Here is a 19,929-nt window from a genome sequence, read left to right as displayed (position 1 = left end):
GCTTTCACTTGATCTGGAAGATTTTGTTCCCTTAGCCATGCATGTCTGCGAATGACTGCTCCAGTGGCGGCTGATCTGCTGGATGCCTCTAGTGCATCATAACCACATTGTAAGGTGTGCTTGCCCACCTGCTCAGCACTATGCATCATATCCTGCAACTCTTTTAAATCTGGTTGTTCAGGTTGTGACATTTTGTTTTAATTGAGATAACAGAAATTGCTGATATCTAATCATATGAAATTGGCAGTTTAAGGCCCTCATGGCAAGGGTGGCCGAGGTGTAAACTTTCTTTCCCCACCTTTCTAGAGATCTAGATTCCCTTCCCCAAGGCAGTGGGTTCTTGGCCGTGGAAGCTTTAATTCCTTTAGGGCCTTGAGAAATAGTTTCAGGATCTGCATTGTGGCCTTTATAGAGGAACTGATGAGAATTAGGAACTCTGTAATACCTATCTGGCTTAACTGGTGCAGGAGGCAGAGAATCAGGATTTAAACAGGCCTCCGAGTAAACATCATCTAAAACCTCCAAAACAGGAGGGATAGCCAGAGGCCTATGCTGAGGTAACCAGAGAATTCCCTGAGCCTTTTCTTGGAGTCGGAAAATCCTGGCCTTCCCAATGGAAGTGCTCTCTCAAGGAGTGTAAAGTTTCCCAAATGAAAAATCCTCAGGGGTTACAGAAGGAATGGACTGCTCTGCATCCGAATCCTCGAAGGGAGAATATGACTGTTCTTCAGCATCAGAATGTTCTGATAAAATGGAATCTTGGTCAGAAGAAGGAGAATCCTCCTCTACTCTGGGTCTCTTGTCAGGAGGGGCCTGTGAGCCTCTAATAAGAGTGATCAGGTCTTCAGCCATCTTAAGCATGTGCTTCTTAGGCGTGGGCCCAGGTCTTGGGCCTTGTGAGGCAGGCCTAGAAAGTTGCTTGGCTGATTTAGCTTTTGTAAAAGCCTTGATGGAGAAGGAAGATGAAGGCCGAAATACACTATGGGTGGATGTAGATCTATCCACATTGGTGGGTTCGACAAGAGCAGGTGCTTCGGTAGTAGTCTGAGAAAGGGCAAGAACCAGCGGTCTCAGGCACAGAAGACCCGCCGATGGAGTGTCGTAGTCAGGGACTGCAAAGGCGTCTCACTGAGAACCGTCCACGTGGAGCTTGTTTTCGGCGTGGTGGAGACCGCAGTTCTCGACTGACGGTCCTTTTCTTTGCGTTTCTGGACATAGCGGTAGTCGGAGTATCCGGCGACATTTTATAGTTAAACGCTTTTCCAAAATAATGTTGGGCGACTCCCGACGCTGATAGTGCGTTTATTGAAAGAAGCACAAAAGCGCAGCCCGAGACGCCGTGGTCTGGGCCCAAACAAGGTATGCAAAGGGAATGGAAATCCTTATGCGGTATTTGCTTCCCACAAGAAATACAATTATTAACTTTTTCTGACATCGGTCTGAGGCAAGAAAAGGTTCCAACGGGTACTTAGCTTTAACGAAGACTTCGGTTCCAAATTTTTCGTAATTCAGGAGCTGGCCGACCGGCACTTGCGAACTGCTTCTGCTTCGGGCACCATGCGGCAAAAAAGACTGAAGAAGATGGCGTCGGCTGTGTCTTTTATACTCTAGCCTCCCTGACGTCAGAAGAGTACGCGACAACAACCGACGCCGGACCAAGACTTTGGAATTCGGCCGACCGAGGGACCGCCTGCCGGCTGAAAACCCATATGTAACTACTGCAGCTGTAATGCACGATGAACATCTTAGCCAATTGTTGAAATCGTGAATTTTTTTCTTTATACCGTGGTATCATTCTTGGTGAGGGCAAGATGCTACTCAGGGTCAGGGTCATACCGGCCTGGGCTACGTGATCAGAGATCTCTTCCATGTATCTCTTCATGTAGTCCAGGGAGGTACGGCTCAGGTTATTCACACCAACACGAACAATGACAGAGTCATATTTGTACTTGTTCTGGAGTGACCTGAGTGCTTGTGTTATGTGGCGGATCCTAGCACCGACAGGCAGCTAACAGTAACCTTCTCCTTATTCAGCCTAGTGAGTGGGAATCAGTGTACCTGACTATAGAGACACTTATTACTAATATGTCGGGTATGTTATTTTTCCTTGAGGGCTATGATTGCATAGCACACTGGTTTTGTGAAGTATGTGTTTCATGGTTTGTGCTGGAGGGGGGTGGAGGTTGCTTGGATGTTTGCTTTGGAGGTCTCTGTTGGTTTTGCAGATTTTTATTTAGAGCTTCCGAGTATGTTTTCATGTATTTATGTGTGTTTTTTGCTGGTGCTGGTTTAATGGGTCTATGTAAGACTGGTGGTGTGATGCAAGTATTTCCCTTCTCCTCTTGACTGTCTGATCCAGTCTTGGGTTGAGAGAGCTTAGCCTCTTGTTTGGCTGTATATCTGCATCTCTCGCATGTATTAGTGTTTGGTGGTAGTAGGAGGGGGTTGTCTGTGTACATGAGGCAGTTGTAACATTTCCTCAAAATGCCCAGATTCACCAGTTGGACTGGAGAGTACACCTGAAACTGCCCTTTGGACATGCCTGGATAGGTACAGTGAACTGTTTTACTGGATGGCTGGTAAGGTCGAATAGAGAGCCTTGCCCTTCTGTACAGTACAGGAGGGTCTACTGCTAGGGTTTATAAGTGCTTGCTATAAGTTTTGAGCAAGTGCCGAGCTGAGAAATGAATGGCTTGAGTGCTTAAGTTGATAGTTTGTCTAGTTCCAAGGGAAAAACTGAAGAGGAGAATTTGTGGAGCCGGGAATAGTTTTACCCTAGCTAACTGGCGCTGCCCGGCGTGCAAAACCGGGCAAATACGGTATTTATAGCAGGGAAAAGAAAGAGATAGAAATTAGCCCAAAATGGCCAATAAACTACTAATTTCTGGTCTGAAACCACTCTGCCAGGGACAGATAGGCTGCTCAAAGCTCCCCTATCTCACAGGTGAACAGAGAAACTTCCTTCTATCCAAGTAAGGTATGGGCAAACACAGAGATTTATAACACAGCCCTGAATTCAGCACTAACCTGAAAATTGGACTATACTAGCTTAGAAAGGCGGGAAGCAAGTGTATATATATATATATATATATATATATATATATATATATATATATATATATATATATTTGTTTTTTTTTTCCGGAAATTAAAGCAGATACACTCAAAGAAAAAGTTTAAAAGCACAGAAAAGGATACTTATTGTTATATATCGCAGATCAGAGTTGCAGTCAATGCCCCCAGTAATAAAGTAGGAAGAAACACAAATACAGTAAAAGCAGATGAATAAAGTGCAATATATATATATATATATATATATATATATATATATATATAAATATATATATATATATATATATATATATATATATATATATATATATATATAAATGTATATAAAACAATAGAAAATGAACAAACTGACTTAAACACGTTACCCAATTAACCAGAAAAAAGCACAAAACTGAGCCCTGTTCCAGCAGTCTTCAGTCAGACAAGTTCTAACTGCTCACCCCTGCTTACTAGGGTGCAGGGGAACATTCTCCAAAACAAGATGGCCTGGATCAGAGCTCAAGTTATACAAACAAAGCTAGATTCAGCAGGCCTGAATCTGGTCTATGCTACAGCAACAAGGCACACCAATTTCAGAAAGAAACAGTTCAAATAAGCAGTCACAAAGCCTGTGACCAGAAATTCCCAGCACAGAAGGGCAGAATCCAGCCTTTCCTTCCACAAGAGTGCAAACAATAAACTTTATTAATGTAGAATAACTGGCCTGAAGCCCAAGTGCTTAAGCCAGAACTAATACACTTTTAGAATAGCAGACACTGGGCCTTCAATCAGCAATTCCCAGCTTAGAAGGATGTAAGTTACCTGTCCTGCCACAACAGTGCAGACCACAAACCTTCTTAATGTAAAACAGCCTGTATGAAGCCCAAGTGCTTAAACCAAAAGACTTAGAATAACAGTTACAATTTAATCAGGCTACAACCAAGCAGTAATAAATGCAGCAGAATAAATAAAATTGAGTACTTTTAAGAAAAGCAAAATAAAGTAGGAGGAAACACAAATACAGAAAAGCAAATGAATAAAGTGCAACATTTTTTTTTAAGTGCAAGGAGAGAGAAAGGAAGAACCTAAGTGGGCTGGCCTTCTCAAATCTTCTCTTTGTATTAACTAGAGTGAACACTAGACTTAGAATATGATCTAACTGTACTCGGTTAAGTGAGCAAATGAGATGGACCCAGGAGGAGTGTTCTAATACAGACACAACAGCTCCGGAAGTATCATCCTGAACACAGGAGTACCACAGGGGTGTGTCTTAAACCCTCTCCTTTTTACTCTGCTGACACATGACTGCATCGCCACACATGAAACGAATACGATAATCAGATTCGCTGATGACACCACTGTTATAGGCCTGGTCAAAGAAGGAAAGGAGGAGGCCTACAGGAACGAGATTGATCAACTACTGGTCTGGTGTGACAGCAACAATCTAGCACTGAATGCCAGCAAGACAAAGGAGTTGATTGTTGATTTCAGAAGATCTCAAGTACCACACAAACCTCTAGTGATGAAAGGGATGACAGTGGAAAGGGTCATGAGTACAATGTTCTTGGGTCTTCATCTCAGGGAGAACTTATCCTGGTCAGTCCATGTATCCAGCACAGTCAAAAAAGCTCAGCAACACTTGCACTTTCTAAAGGAAACTTAGGAAGGCAAGATTACCAAGCTCCATACTTCAGACCTTTTATAGGGGCACCATTGAAAGTGTCCTGACCAACAGCATTGCAGTATGGTATGGCAGCTGTAATAATCAGGATCGGAAGGCTCTCAAGAGAGTTGTAAGGTCAGCAGAAAGAATCACTGACACCTCCCTTACTCCTCTGGAAGATCTACACAAATGCCGGTGCATAGACAGGGCCAAAAAGATTTCCAGCAATCCAACACATCCTGCCAATGGTCTTTACACTCACCTAGCCTCTGGCAGGAGATACAGAAGCCTGCATTGTAAGACCACCAGACTAAAAAACAGTTTCTTTCCGCTCTCCATTAGACTGTTGATCTCTTTAGAAAAATTAACCATGACATCTGTTGTATAACTAGCCTATCAAGGGTCTTATTTTATGGATGTGCAATAACTATGTGCAATACTAAGGTGGCTCATCTACACACTGAAGGACTGTAAAGTGCAATATACAAACTGTGCAATAATAGTCTATTCATAGATATGCTGCTATTGTTTCAATTTTACTTTAACAATATTATCTTCATATTATTCCATGTCTTCCTTGTCTCCTGTTTTGGGATGGGTGTGGGTCACTGCTGCCCTACTTTACTTGCAAATTGCTACTTATTAAATTTTTACTGTGATATTTTATAACTTTTTCTCTATCTACATGTGTAACTGTTTCCTGCATTGAGAATGAAGTACTGTAATTTCGTTCAGCTACACTGCTGTGTAGTTCTGAATGACGTTTTCTTTGACTTGACTTTGACTATATGTGCGTGTGTGTATATACCATAAGTGCAAGAAAAAAAAATGAACAGCGTTTCCAAAAATGATAGACAAACGTAATCCCCCACCCCCCACAAAGAGAGATTACCCGTACATGGCACCAGTGCCAAGCAAAATTACTCAAACATTTTCGGTTAAAATACTGGAGTAAGTCAGTGTCTTCTAATCATCTTAAAGATTTCTGCCCAAAGACAGATGAAATAATCAAATTAAATGCCAGTATACTCTACATATACTTTTATTTTATTTATATTTGTTCACTGGGGTAGTGCACTGACCAGTATTGACCAATTTCAGGCTCATCCCTTGAAAACAATCAAATTCATAACAGGTGAATCAGTTTACCCTTTTTTATATTAACAGGTAACTCCATCTCTTGAGACAAAATATGTTGCAGCTCTGTCCAGACATTAATCATGGCTAAAGTAAGACAAAAAAAAAGAAGAAACACAGCATCGCCCAAAAGGCAATAATAAAACTGCACTAGTCTAATAACAACCCACTGCTCATCCTAGGATCCAAAATGGACATCCACGAAATGAGACGAGCTCATCCTAAATCACACTACAAAGTGGAGGAGGGCATTTAAGGCAAAATGCAAGCTTTAGACTGTAAGCATATTGCTACTACATCACAGCCTAAGACTACGGCTACTGCAGCTTCCTACTGCAACAGCAAACAAAAACTGGTGACTTACTAAGGCAGTGAAATGTAGACAGTGCTACGATGAATCCAGCTCTTTTCTTCCTTTCCAAAACAAATCACAAAACCATCACATATTTCACTCCCAAATCAAACCACTCAAATCCTTCAAGACTGTGAGCTGATTCAGGTGCACATACTTTTTCAAGGTAAAGAAAGAACAGTTCCACATTCTAGGAGCCCCCCCATTCAGAAAATGATACTGAGTAAAGCTGGACAGCAGTATGCTTATCCTCTTATATGAAATTAAGCTACTTACTCAAGCACTGCTGCAGTCACTCAAAATACCCCAACATACTATTACTGCATTTATTGCCTGCAAATTATGACTTGTATCAATTAAAGCTTAGCAGTAACACAAACATGCAGCCTGAAATACTGGGATTATTGCCTCCTCATCGGGCTGGCCTAAACACACATTTCACAGTAAATATGGTGGTCATCAAACTACTAAGTTATCACGGTGTCAGTTTGCAGCAGCAGTATTCTGGTGTCATATGGCTCACCTTCAACAAGGCAACACTATGAGCATACTGAACCAGTACAGTTCAATAAGGCCAACTAGGCAAGGGATAAAAACCAGGCCATTAAAGTTTTAACTTCTCTCTTTCTCAATTACAGCATTTTTTCAGCTTCACTGATGACATTCCAGCACTACCTGACAAGTTGATGCTCCTGAAATTTATCTTTCAGTCTTCCAGTCTTGCACATCTTCCATTACTTGCAAAGGACTTGGTGCTTCTTCTAACGAAACAACTTCAGGTCATCTGGCAAAGTTATGCAAAGATGGTTTGGATAAATAAACACAGCCTTCCACCTCATCTCTGAAAAACAAAGCCAAACGTCCACTGTTTCACACTCCTGACCACCAGAAGTTCTACTGAATAATCACAATCCGTAAAGGTCCAAACTCTGTCCTCCTGCCTTAGCATTCTCTTGATCCACTTTAAGTAGGATTTTCTCCCTTAGGAAATATAAGATGTAGTACATAATCCACATGTGTTTGGAGTCTATGTGTGGGGGCATAACTGATTAATTCAGACCGAGTACAAACAACACTGTAGGGTTTAAGCTGCTCAAAGCAGCAGTGCAACACGTATGTTCCATATATAAGTTCCAGGCTCACTCTCCTTTGGAGTAATAAATATCCTTCCTTAAGTTGCAGTGACAGGATTTATAGTCCAGTCATCCAGTTAGCATTTAGCATTGTTTGACAAAGACTTGATCATCATAGCATGAAGCTTTTGCATCCTGGCCTTCTAACCTAAAATTCCACACTATGTTGTCACCTTTCTGTTCATTTGGGCTTTTGATGCTTTCATCCCTTCTTTGTTACCCTGGTACTTATTCCAAAACAATGAAAACTGGATGGAAGGGCAGCCTGCTGGAGATGCATTCCACAAATGCAGAGGTCCAGAGATACTGCATGGTGTTGACATGTTTCCAATATATGCTGGATTCACAACTGAAAAAGGTAAAAACTGTGGCTACCATAGTTTAGAGTGATCAAACGCTTACACTGAAAGGACACACCAATTAGTTCACAATCCCACATGACAACTTGAAGTGGTGTAAAATTAACAATGTAATTCAAATGCAGGAAACTAGACAGGTGCTCAAACACAAGTCAATCATTCTTGAAAGGCAACAATAAGTCCATGTAATCCAATGGATCTCATTCTTCGTGCAGTACTGAGTCAAATGTTTTAGTGTCCACGGAAAGAAAGGATGCAAATAAAATGCTAGCTTTCTGTTTTTTTAATACAGAATTATCTTCATTGATTATATCTGTCTACAATTATGCACTCATGAACAACGCATGCAACATCTTGTGGAGTAATTTCCTTATCTTATGAACCATTCTGACTTGTATAACATCTAGGATCAGAGAATAGTATAGATGAAAACCATTACTGTTCTGGAAATCAGCTTCCCGTCCTTTTCCAATAAAGGACAGATACTGTGGTCCTATAGAGGTGACTGCAGCTTGAATAATTTTCTGAGGTCATAAGTTGGAATGTTTCAGACGGGAACATAAGTGTACAGAAACTGATGACTTAAGCTGCAGAATGTCTTTTATCCCCAAAACCAAACATGACAAGACCAGGCAAAATATCCTGAATGGCCAAACTAACAAAAGATTAATATAGTGTGACTTTCAAGATGGCTGCACAATAATCAGCAGCTTAACGTCAGCTCTCCCAGTGTAAAAACAGAAACTGAGAAACAGCAGCCAGTAACATTGCTAGCTTGAGTACAATTCAGTTGCTGGCTATTAAGTATGCTGCCTTGATTCCAGCAAATAAGAAATTTAGAGTACCTGAAAGACAGTCAACCATAAAAGGTGAAAAGAAAGCACAGGCAGGGAAGAATCCAGCAGCTGTTCAATGAAAAGCAGTTAAAAATCCAGCTTTGGTACACAAAATGGCTTCCAGTAATTTAAAGGAAAAACAAGTCAAATGTGCTTAGAGTTGATTAAAATAAATGAAATACTGGCGGAGTATGTCAACTCAAATATCAAAAGGCTGGAAAAATAGAAGCTTTAAACAGCTATTCAGACAAACTGATTAAACTGCAAAAATCAGAGGACAAAATAAAGAAAAGGCTAGCTATGTATTAGGCTTTTCAAGAAGAGCTGTTTCAAAAATTACAGAGCATACAGAGAAAAACAGAGATTTTCTGATGTATCAGAAAAACTGGAAAGAATAGGTTGAATTAATTTTATGAAAGCACAAATAAGTAGCTGGACTGGTATCCTACAACAAGATTAGTTAAATGAAAGGGCACATTGTGTGCATGTTCCAAACCTGGCCATGATAAAGCAGCCAATACCTTAGATATAATCACAACAGCAGAAAGAGTTGATCCTGGCACAACTGTGGCAGAAGGGCAAAGTATTACCAACTAGAGACAGTAAAGTGTTTTGGAAAGTGATTATTCAGTGTACACCAGGCAGAAGAGAAGCAGATTTATTCCTGCAATAAGAGAATGTTGAGAGGCAGGTGTGGGATTCAAGCTGCTTTATCTAGCTGTCTTCAGAATATCTTTTTCTTGGAGGATCAAAGCCATTCTTGATGCAGAACAGAGGAAAATACAAAAAGTTTGTCGAACATGAGGCAATACAGACATTTGCATTCCCTGACATATGATTGATCGGAGGCGAAAATTAAAGTGAGAGGGTTCCTTTCTGATAAGTTGTGCTTGAACAGAGGAACCAAGCAGAGGTGTCCTCATTACTTGCATTACATTTGGAGCCATTGGCAAAGAAAATAAAGGACACAAATTCAAGGATACAATTGGTTTGGTAATCAAGAAAATTTGGCTTTATTTGGAGACTATGATATTTTGCACCTCATAAATCCAGAAAAGGACATCTCAGCATTGTGGAACATTCTGAGACAGTTTCAAGTGTTTTCAGGACATAAAATAATAAAGGCTATGGTTGCATACTATGTACCCACACACAAATTGGTTCAGGAATACCCATATTTATGGGGACATGATGGCAGCTAAGAACGTGTGGGAAGAAACTAAACAAAAGAAAATATGAAAGCGGTTTATGAACAAGAATGGCAAGATACAAGCAATGAAAATGTTTTTAGTTCCTTTAGTTTTATATACACATCAAGCATATTTTTATCAATCAGAAAAGTTGTGGACAGTAAATAATAAAGAGTTAAAGGATTTTTTTTCTGGGAGGGGAACAGGACAAAGGTCAAGTGGGATAAGCTGATACATCCAATAGAACGTAGTTTATGATTACCCGATCTGAAGGGATATTTTGCAGCTACACATTTAAGGCTCATATATGTAACACAAGCAGAAAGCCATCATTTAAAGTGGAAAGGGACAATGATGAAGCAGGGAGAAACTTCAAGAAATAAGGATAGGGTGGGATTCTGAATGGAGATCCTTATGGAGAAAAGCAGCTGCAATACAAAATATTACATTTATAAAGAAGCAGAAAGTATTCTAAGAACTAAGCCAACACAAGAATGGAGAAAGGCGATTCTGCCAATAGGGATGACTGCAATTGTGGGTTCACAGAATAGGCAAGAAAGGGTTTGAATTTACTGGAGAAAACTGGCAGGTACTGGGAGCAAGTAAACAGAAAGAGAAAGTTAATAGAGAAGACATTTGGACTGCAAGCTAGAGACTGCCTTCCCTGTCAGGGATTGATATCAGAGTACAGGCAAAGAAAAAAGGATATGAGAATCCTAAGTGAAAGACCTAGTCTGGAAGAGTTTTTAGTTGATTCTAGAACAGAAGTTGCTGTTAAAAAATGGTAATTAGTAGGGCATATAAAATATTGCACAATAACTACAGGAATCAATTAGAGGAGGCTAGAAGAGATAGGGAAGAGAGACTACATAAGCAATTCACAATGAAACAATTGACAGGACACACATGTATGACTCCCAAATATGCAGTAAAGTCTAGAAGATATAGGATTTTTGATTGGATGTGTTTTCATTGGTATTTTTGTACCCCAAGCAGAATCCAAAGAATTTTTCTTCGGGGAGATGGCAAATGCTGGAGGTGTGATGAAGAAGAAAGATGTAACTGGGAGTTCGCAGATTCTAAAAATTCCCTAGAGTACCCTGTCAGAAATACTGCGTGAGCAAATGGGTGTAACTAAGGAAATGATTTTTTGAGCTAGGATACAGGATCTGGATTTCCTAGACATTGTAAGAAAGCCGTATTATGTTTAATTCTGGAGGCTGCCAAAAAATTAATTACTAGAAAATGGAAATAAAAGGCTAAACCAACTGTATTTGAAGTAGTGAATATTATAACTGAGATAAAAGAACTGGAATTGGGATCTTTAGAAAAGAATATGAGCAAATCACATAAAAAAATGGAAATTGTGGGAACAATACATGCAGAATAATGTTTTGGAGGAGGAGCGAGGTGTAAGTGAAGGCTGGAATTGATCAATTTATGTAATGTTGGAGTGATGATAATTGTATAAATGTGAACATGTTAACATGGTGTGTTTTCTTTTATATAAATGTATGTTTGTCTACGTTTTAAGTGATAATTCAATAAAGGTGTTTAAAAAATGATTATGTTCTGTGACAGAGCAACACAATTTGACAACAGTGAGATGCCACTCTAATGATCACTTATGCTTACAGGGCAGGAAAGGGTTAACGTACTCGGTAAGAGACAGGGTGTGGGAACCTGCCTAAAAATATGCACTAGAGGAACAATGGATGTTAGTTATTGCTTTGCTGTGAAAGTAATTTAAAGGATGCTTGAAGATGATGATGACAACTATGACAAGAGCAAGTACTACGTGTACAAGTAAGATGAACCATATCTACCTGTACTTTTCAACCTCCCACACAAACTGCTGAACCTTCCTCCACTAATGATGTGACCTTCCATATACAAAAAGCCAGTTTTAAATGTCAGGATATAGATCATCCTCATCTGTCCCTTTCCTGCTTGACACTTGAAAAGCATTGCACCCAAACACCACCATATGGCTTGCAGGAAGTTTTGTGGAGCTACTATTTTCAGGGTCAATCTGACTAGGCTATATGAGTCAACTGACTACCAGGCATTCTCTGCCAAGAATCAGCCAGAGGTTCTGGAATGCATCGTCTGCCTTACAAGAAGAAAACAGTAATAATGTCAGTTACTGTGGCACTTATTCAACAGATAGACTGTTCAAATGTTTATACACAGATAAACACATAAAAAGAAACTACAATTGTGTAAGTAAACTTACCGTAACAGTAGATGTTTGAACGATCTCTGCTGCAATAGCCTTAACTTTATTGGTTATATTCTGCATAGGATATTTGAGACGGCCGGCTTCCAAAGTTTCACTGTACCTTCCAATTGCACAAACCGTCAGTCAACTTGAGCTGATTTGACTAAAAAGACAGAGTTGGGTGCTATGCCTTTCAGTGCTTTCAGGCCAATAGAGACAGGGAGACTGAGCCCTGAAAGGATGATGCTAAAAAAAAATAATAATAAATATCCACACCTTGGCATAAACACCACACCAAAAAACAAGTGGGACGGAGGAGCTACTACAGCAGTGATCATTCAAACATCTACTGTTATGGTAAGTTTAATTACACAACTGCACTATGTTCATCAGAATGATCACTGCTGCAGTAGCCTATATTGGTAGACTACCCTTAGCTTAATACATTTGGGAGGTGGAAGGAGAAGAGTCCTGGAACTCCTGGGGAATGGTCCTAGCAAAGTCTGATCTAGATGTAGAGAAGGAATCAAGCTTATAGTTATAGTGCTTTGTAAAAGTATGTTCAGAGGACCAGGTTGCTTACAGAACACTTCTAGAATCCAACCCTTTCTAAAAAGCCACAGATGAAGCCAAGGCCCTGAAAGAGTGGGCCTTGACCCTGTCAGGAATAATTACATTGTGGTGAGTATAACAAAAGGTAATAGCCTTTGACGACCATTTGGAAATTAATTCTTCTGACACAGGTTGTCCCTTCTTATCCTCATGAGAAGCATACAATTGACCTGAAGATCTGTGAGATTTAGTTTGGTTAAGATAGCACCTCAGTTATCTGTGGACATCAGGTATAGATTATCCTTTCTCCTCGTTTTTAGGTTTGGGAAAGAAAATGGGGAAATACAGTTTGGCTTAAAGTAAACTCAGAAACCACTTTAGGCATAAAAGAAGGATTAGTTCTCAAAAACCTTACCTTTGTGGAAAATGAGACATGGCTGACTCACTGTAACAGCTTATAACTCAGATACCATTCTTGCAGAGGTCAGCACAATCAGTAAAAGTGTCTTCCATGTTTAGAACCTTCAGTCAGTAAGTTTGGCCGGTTCATATGGAGCAACTGTTGTCTTCTCTAACATAAATTAAGATCGTAAGACAGGCCACTGATTTTTTTCGTAGGCTTCTTATGCAAAATCCCTTTCAAAAACATTTTGAAATGAGAATGCATTGAAAGAGGAGGATCCATGGGTAGACATGCTAAAACGGCCAATAAATAAACCTTGATGGAGGAGTAAGAAAGGCCACATGATAATAACTCACACAAATATTGTAAAACCAGAGAACAACTAACACTGAATGGATGCTGGTTATGTTGTTGGCACCAACTAGAAAACCTTTCCCTTTACTAATATATAACTTTCTAGTAACAGGCTTTCTTGTCTCCATTAGTACCTGCTGCGTGTCCTCAGTAAACACTATCATCTAGACAGTCAAATGAAGTTGGTTGTGGTCAGGGTGTATTAAACAGCCCTGTTTTTGTGTGAGTAGATCCAGTCTGTGAGGAAGCTTGTAGTAATTGCCACTGGCCATTTCCAAAAGAGGGGAGAACCATGGCTGGCTTGGGCCAGAAGGTAGACACCACAATGATCTTGGGGAGATTCTTTCTGAATCTTCATAAGTACCCTGGATAGCACTGGAAAGGGTGGAAAAGCATACATGAACATTCCAGTCAATGTAAAAGAAAAGGGATCAGTCTTCTAGGCCTTCTTATACACTGTCCTGAGGCAATATCTTGCCAGCTGACTGTTCAGAGGGGAGGTAAATAGGTCTACTTAATGGACTCCCCACAGATGGATCAAATCTTGGAAGACCACCTGATCTACTTTCCATTTGCGAGGGTCTGCCTTTGTCCTGCTCAGCTTGTCTGGCTCTGACATAATGTAGGATGCATGTAGAGTGAGATTTGCTGTAAAGTAATATCCCAAACCAAACACAGTCTGCAAAGTGGCTACATCCTGGTCCCCTCCTGCTTGAAGATGTACTGCAAGACTGCAATACTGTCTGTAAGAACTTGAAGAGGTCCTGAGGACCAAAAATGATTAAGACAGTTGACGCCTTGCCTGCATCTGTCCTTCATGTGCCGCACACCTTGCACTTTTATCCCTTATGAAAGTGCTCCCCAAGCAAAGTCTGAGATGTTTGTGGTGACTGCCTACATTGACACAGGGAGGGAGGGAGAAGGGGAGACCCAGATTTAAAGATATCTGCCGTCTCCACCATGCAATTTCTCTTCTAACAACCCCCAGCTTTGGGATTTGAAAAGAAAAAGGATGCTGTTTCCTGGCACCAAAAATACTTCATTTATCAGTGTATCTTTTTATTGTGGAATCTTGCCAGAGATATCTTGAAAATCATAGATGCCACGAGACTCAAAATCATGAGGTATTCCCTTACAGTGACTGAAGTTTGAGCTAAAAACCTTAGAAATAGATTTAGATAAAGGTCTATTTTTCTCCTTTGAAAGAAAAGCTCTTTGAACTGACATGTCTAGCTGACACCCCAGGAACACTATCCTGTCTGATGGAGTCAAAAAAGACATTTGAGTGTTCTTTTGGAATCCTAGCTTGTGCGAGATATCTTTCACCCAAGTGAGAGATTCTTGACACTTTGAAAAAGGTACTGCAAAGATAAGGAAGTTGTCCAAGTATAGAAAAATGTGGATACCCTGTAGCCTGCAATGACCTATAAATGCAGCTAGACACTGGACAGTCCAAGGGGTAAGACAGAGAACTGATAATGGGATCCAGACACAGAAAACCTTAACAAACACCCAAAGTCTTGATGAATAGGGATGTGATAAACATCTTTTAAATCTAGTTGGACCAGGAAAAATGAATGAGGATGAACAGATGACAGGGTGAGAATTGACATCATTTTGAATTTGGGCACCATCAGAAACATATTTAGGAAAGAACAATCCAGAACTGGCCTACAAGCATTTTCTTTCTTTGGCACTAAAACATCTATGAATAAAAGCTTTTGCCCACCTGGGGAGATGGCCGCAAAGGGAAATTATTTGCCCAGCAAAGGAACAGCACAAGCTGATCACTGATTCGCAATATTGTCAGAGAATAGTACTCTTCAGCAGCAAGAAAGCTCTGAAGGGCTTGGTACCTAAACCTGTCTTTTTAAGTCAATTAAGCTCAAGAAGACTGAATATTTGGGTGCGTGGATGGTGTACTGAAGCTTTAGAAGCTCTCCAACTGTTAAACCTGTGCAGCATACAACCCACATGGGTAAGGCTCCTGCAGCAGTGATCAATACAATAAACATCTAGGAGTAGGGTCTGCTGGTTGAATAACTGGTGATGCAGTCATGACCCCATGCCACACATGCAGTTTTTTAAGTAGCTCATTGTTACATATTTCATCAATAAATAAAGTCTTGTAAGCTAACAGTACTATGTTTGGTTATTTAACTAAAGGGAATTCACAAGGCTAGAAGGCAAGAAAAATGAGAAAAAATAATTAAAGGTTAAAGACACCATATAATACAAATGTGATTAATGCTACAGTTCTGTTTGCCCACATGTGTGTATAAACCACACCTTGACTGAAGCCACTATCCCCTCTCTCTGGAAGGTTTCCCATGTCATTCTCCTTCATAAAGGAGGGAATTCTTTAGATCTCTCAAACTTCCGACCAATAGCCACACTATCACCACTGGCCAAAATTATGGAAAAGTGCTTCCACAACCAATTAATGCACTATCTCACCCAAAATAAACTACTGGCCAACTCTCAGCATGGTTTTTGGCCACACCACAGCACCACATCAGCCCTCCTATCCTTTTCTAACTATCAACATCAACCGAAACAATAACAAACTTACCTCTGCTCTCTTCCTAGATCTCTCTAAGGCCTTTGATATGGTCAATCACCAACTGCTTCTCCATACCCTGAAGGAACTGTCACTGAATAGTAGCTCCATTAAATGGTTCCAATCTTACCTGTCTGATAAACAAGCATTTTTATGGCAGAATACCCTAGCCACACGTCTACCCATTACTCCAGGAGTCTCCCAAGGCTCCATACTAGGATCACTACTCTTCTCAGTCTTTATCAATGATCTACCCACCATCACTCCCAAGGCCACCTGCATCCAATATGCGGATGACTCTACTTTAATATGTACTGTCTCCTCCTCAACTGAGCTTATGACCCTAACCCAGAATACTTTCAATGATGTAGAAAAATGGTTCGCAAACCATCAGCTTCTATTAAACCCCAACAAAACTAAACTGCTCATTTTTCCCCCACTTGCAAATCCTCCTCACCATTCTTTACTGTAAGTTCCAACAATGGCACAATCATATCCCCAGATACTCACACAAAACTCCTGGGCATCACAGTCGACAACACCCTAAAATGTGATATCCATGTCCGTCAAACCATCAAATCTGTCAACAAAAAACTGGGCTCCCTGTACAGGATCAAACCCTTCCTCACTCCTTTTCAAGAACCACTATCGCTCGGTCCCATCTACTTTCTATCCTCCTCTATGCCTCCCCCCTCTTCACTAAAACGAACCAAGCCACCCTTACCAAACTTGCTAGTTGTTACAACCATATTGACAGATTTGTTACAGTTGCTACCTCTAGGACCCACCATTGTATTAACCTAACTCACCTAAGATGGCTAGAGTGGTCCAGTCTTCTCCGATACAACCAACTTGTAATAACCCACAAAATACTATATTAACCTGAAAAAACACCAGCACTAAATAAGATCATCAAACCATACAGCAACCTGAGGTCAATACGCCCTGCTCACAAACTGCTGTTACAAACCACTAAGAGCATAAATGTGGCTGGGGACTCTCTATTCGCCAACTCAGTAGGTAAAACATGGGAATATGCTACCTGCCAAACTTACTCACCAATCCTCCTTAACTCAGTTGAAAAAAAGCCTCAAACTACACTTCCAACAGCATTGGCAATGCCCCTGCTTAAACCCCGACTAATCACCACCCACTGTTCATAGGTAGGTACTAGGCTATTGGCCCTAGGGCCTATATAAGCCTAGCCAAAAAGGTACCCTGGCTTTCACCACCCAAGAAAATTATTTTCCTGTGCCCCTGTCGAGCAGAGCCCCAGAGGTGATCCCCAGGGTGAATTTCCTATTTCCCATCCAATCATCAAGATTTTTCTTGAAGAGTGCTAATGAAGAGCTTTGTTTGATAAAGATAGGCAGTTTGTTCCACAGTATGCAAAATCTCTGCAATAGTGTAGTGGTCAGAGCGTACGCTTTGCGAGCAATGATTCACAGTTAAATTCTCACTGTAGTAAATTCCATTTATAGCAGATTTGGTATAGTGGTATGTTACTCTGACGATGTTGTTGCTCTGTCCTCTTGAATTACCCTCTGTTTCTCTCATCTTAACCTTTCTTAAAATCTCTACCTTCATCTATTACATTTCAGTGACTAACCTGTTCTCCACCTTTATTACTTCTGTCTCATTAATGAACTAAATTGATATGCTATTTTCCATATAAACCAACATCTGTACTACTGTACTTCTTATACTATAAAGAACATGTTGGGATTTGTTTTTCTGTTTTGTAAAACTTGTGTCTGATATTTTAACATAAAGTTTTTGTGTAATGAAACATTTCTTTCCGGGCCTCCACTGAAAATCAGTCTTGTATCCATTCGGACTTTCCTGGTAAAATTTAACTAACTAACTGAATGAATGAATGACTGAATGTTCCTGCAAACTCTCCAAAGCATTTCAATCATATACTCAAGTGTAGGAATTCGTGATGGGACTTAGCCCATAACTGCATGTACTATTGTCTGAAACTGAAGCCGCATGATTTTGATGTTGTCTACTATGTTTTATCTAAGTTTGTAACCCTACTGAAAACTGCATATTATACTTATCTCTAAATGTTTCTATTATTCCTAATGTATTTGTACTCTGCTTTCTGGAGCTTTTCGCCCCGGGCCTCTGCTGAAAATGGACATATATCCAGTCGGACTTTCCCGGTAAACAAATGTAAAATAAAAAGAAATAAAATAAATATATATACATACACACACACACACACACACACACACACACACACACACACATATGCGTGAACACAGTGTTTGCATACAAAAACATCTCTTACATAGATGTTTCATTAACTCTACTGGTAAGTGTCCCAATGCTTTCCCTGACAACCTCATGTTTACTTGAAGAATGACTAGCTATTTAAAATGTAGAAAGACTCATATATTACATTAGTTAACTCTAATTCTTTTTTTCACTAGCTAAATTAATTTTAAAGAACTATAGAGGCTCAAAAGACTACCGCCAATGAATAATACGCAAAAGTACTTAGAAGCCAAGTGCTGCATTTTCAAAAACAGTGGGGAGAATCTAATTAAAACCATAAAAACATATCTTATTGTATGACAAAAAGAAAATCTAGGCAGAAAGATTAGGGAATCAAAATGTTACTAATCTATGAAAATGTGTTCTAGTTCACAGGATGAGCAGCATTTGTTATTCATGGTGGTTCAAACGACCCTTTCTTATTTTGACACTACACGTGACTGTTTACTGGCAATAGACCTACTGGTACTGCTTGCGCATTTTCTCACTCACAACCAAGTGCAACATTCTTGAGTCCCAACACATTATATATTTACACAGGAGTGACTAGTGAAGAAAGATCACTGGAAAATCTACTAAAATACTACAGCTGTAACTATATTTGTACATTATAATGCTTGAAACAGAACAACAGTTTGGGTATAAAAAAGCTATAATGCACTACACTTTAACAGCCCAAATGGTAATGAAGTTGGGGAAAGGAATTACCTGGAATTGTTTTTCTTATATTTTCAACCAAATCTAAATATGCTTCCCTGGTGTACCTAGATGGAAAAACAAAATAAAATATACAGTCAACCACAGGTTTCTCTTTCAATTTTTTTTCTTTTCACTCCACTGTAAGATGCAAAATAAGAACATCTGAGTAGGTGTATTCATTTTGTACATAACAGCAAGGACACCCTGAAAAGGGTAGCACAACATATGCAGGAAACTGAAAGCCAGGGGATAAGCCCACGGCTGCTGCTGCAATATATATCAGAGGAATCCCCTAGCTTTAAAGGCTGTTGATTAATGTTTGCTTCAGAAGCTACCTTAGGAAGAAAGACGGGGTTGGTCCTAGGAAGGTAAACACACGGATTGAAGCTCTGAAACTCTCTTGGCGAGTAATGGCTACTAAGATTGAACGACAAAATTTCAAAATCTACCGCAGCCGAGTCACGGGAAGAGGCGGTCAGGCCTGGAGAACTAGGAAAGGTCCCAATTGACCGTGGAACTGCTGGCACCATCGCTAAAAAGAGTGGTTAAGAAATCAAAAGCACCAAGGGAGAGGAACTGTGAAGGGGTTTAGGCCTTGCCGCTCCCACCGCTTTCGGGTTTCCACTTGCTGCGCTTTCCTTTTCTAATGGGATGAGCTGCCAGGGGATAAGCATAAAGAAGACCGGGTGCAAGCAAGCATGCACCAGATCATGGGAACTCTCATCTCTAGATTGATATACAGTGTATATTGAACCTGGCAAGAGGGAAGAAGTGCTACAGCAGCCGCCATGGACCCCCCTCAGGATCCAGGATCAAATCAGCCTGAGTGGAACTGAGCTTGAGTGGAGAATGCCTGCACCTGGGAGCTGCAGATTTGAAACTCCGTAAGAGTGAGGAAGGCTTAAATCCTTAAGTGGCACCTGGCACCTATAAAATCTATGTGTGGAATTGTGGTGCTAGTTTTGCCTAGACGGGAGCTTATATGGAGAAAGCCCCTGAAGCCTCAGGTGGGCGCCCCCACTACTAATACTTGGTGAACACCCTGGGGAGCTGTGGTGAGACCAAGGAAAGGACCCGAACTGGGGTGAGAGGCTCCCCAGCCGCGGAGGGAGGAAACCCTGGTAGCCCTGTCCATT

General features: G+C 40.4%; 1 protein-coding gene across 1 annotated transcript in view; it reads right to left on the bottom strand.

The window, feature by feature from the left end:
- CDK5RAP1 (CDK5 regulatory subunit associated protein 1) overlaps nucleotides 1–19,929 on the bottom strand; it is a 650,459-nt gene that overhangs the window by 209,408 nt on the left and 421,122 nt on the right. Inside the window, exon 9 of the mRNA XM_044089012.1 lies at nucleotides 18,803–18,858. Within this exon, the coding sequence (XP_043944947.1) occupies nucleotides 18,803–18,858 (56 nt within the window). The remainder of the gene's footprint in view (nucleotides 1–18,802; nucleotides 18,859–19,929) is intronic.

This window comes from Protopterus annectens, chromosome 12.part0 (genome assembly GCF_019279795.1).
Source record: "Protopterus annectens isolate FY-2018-M chromosome 12.part0, PAN1.0, whole genome shotgun sequence".
In the NCBI taxonomy this organism is placed as follows: Eukaryota; Metazoa; Chordata; order Ceratodontiformes; family Protopteridae; genus Protopterus; species Protopterus annectens.
This window is presented reverse-complemented; position numbering and strand designations above follow the sequence as displayed.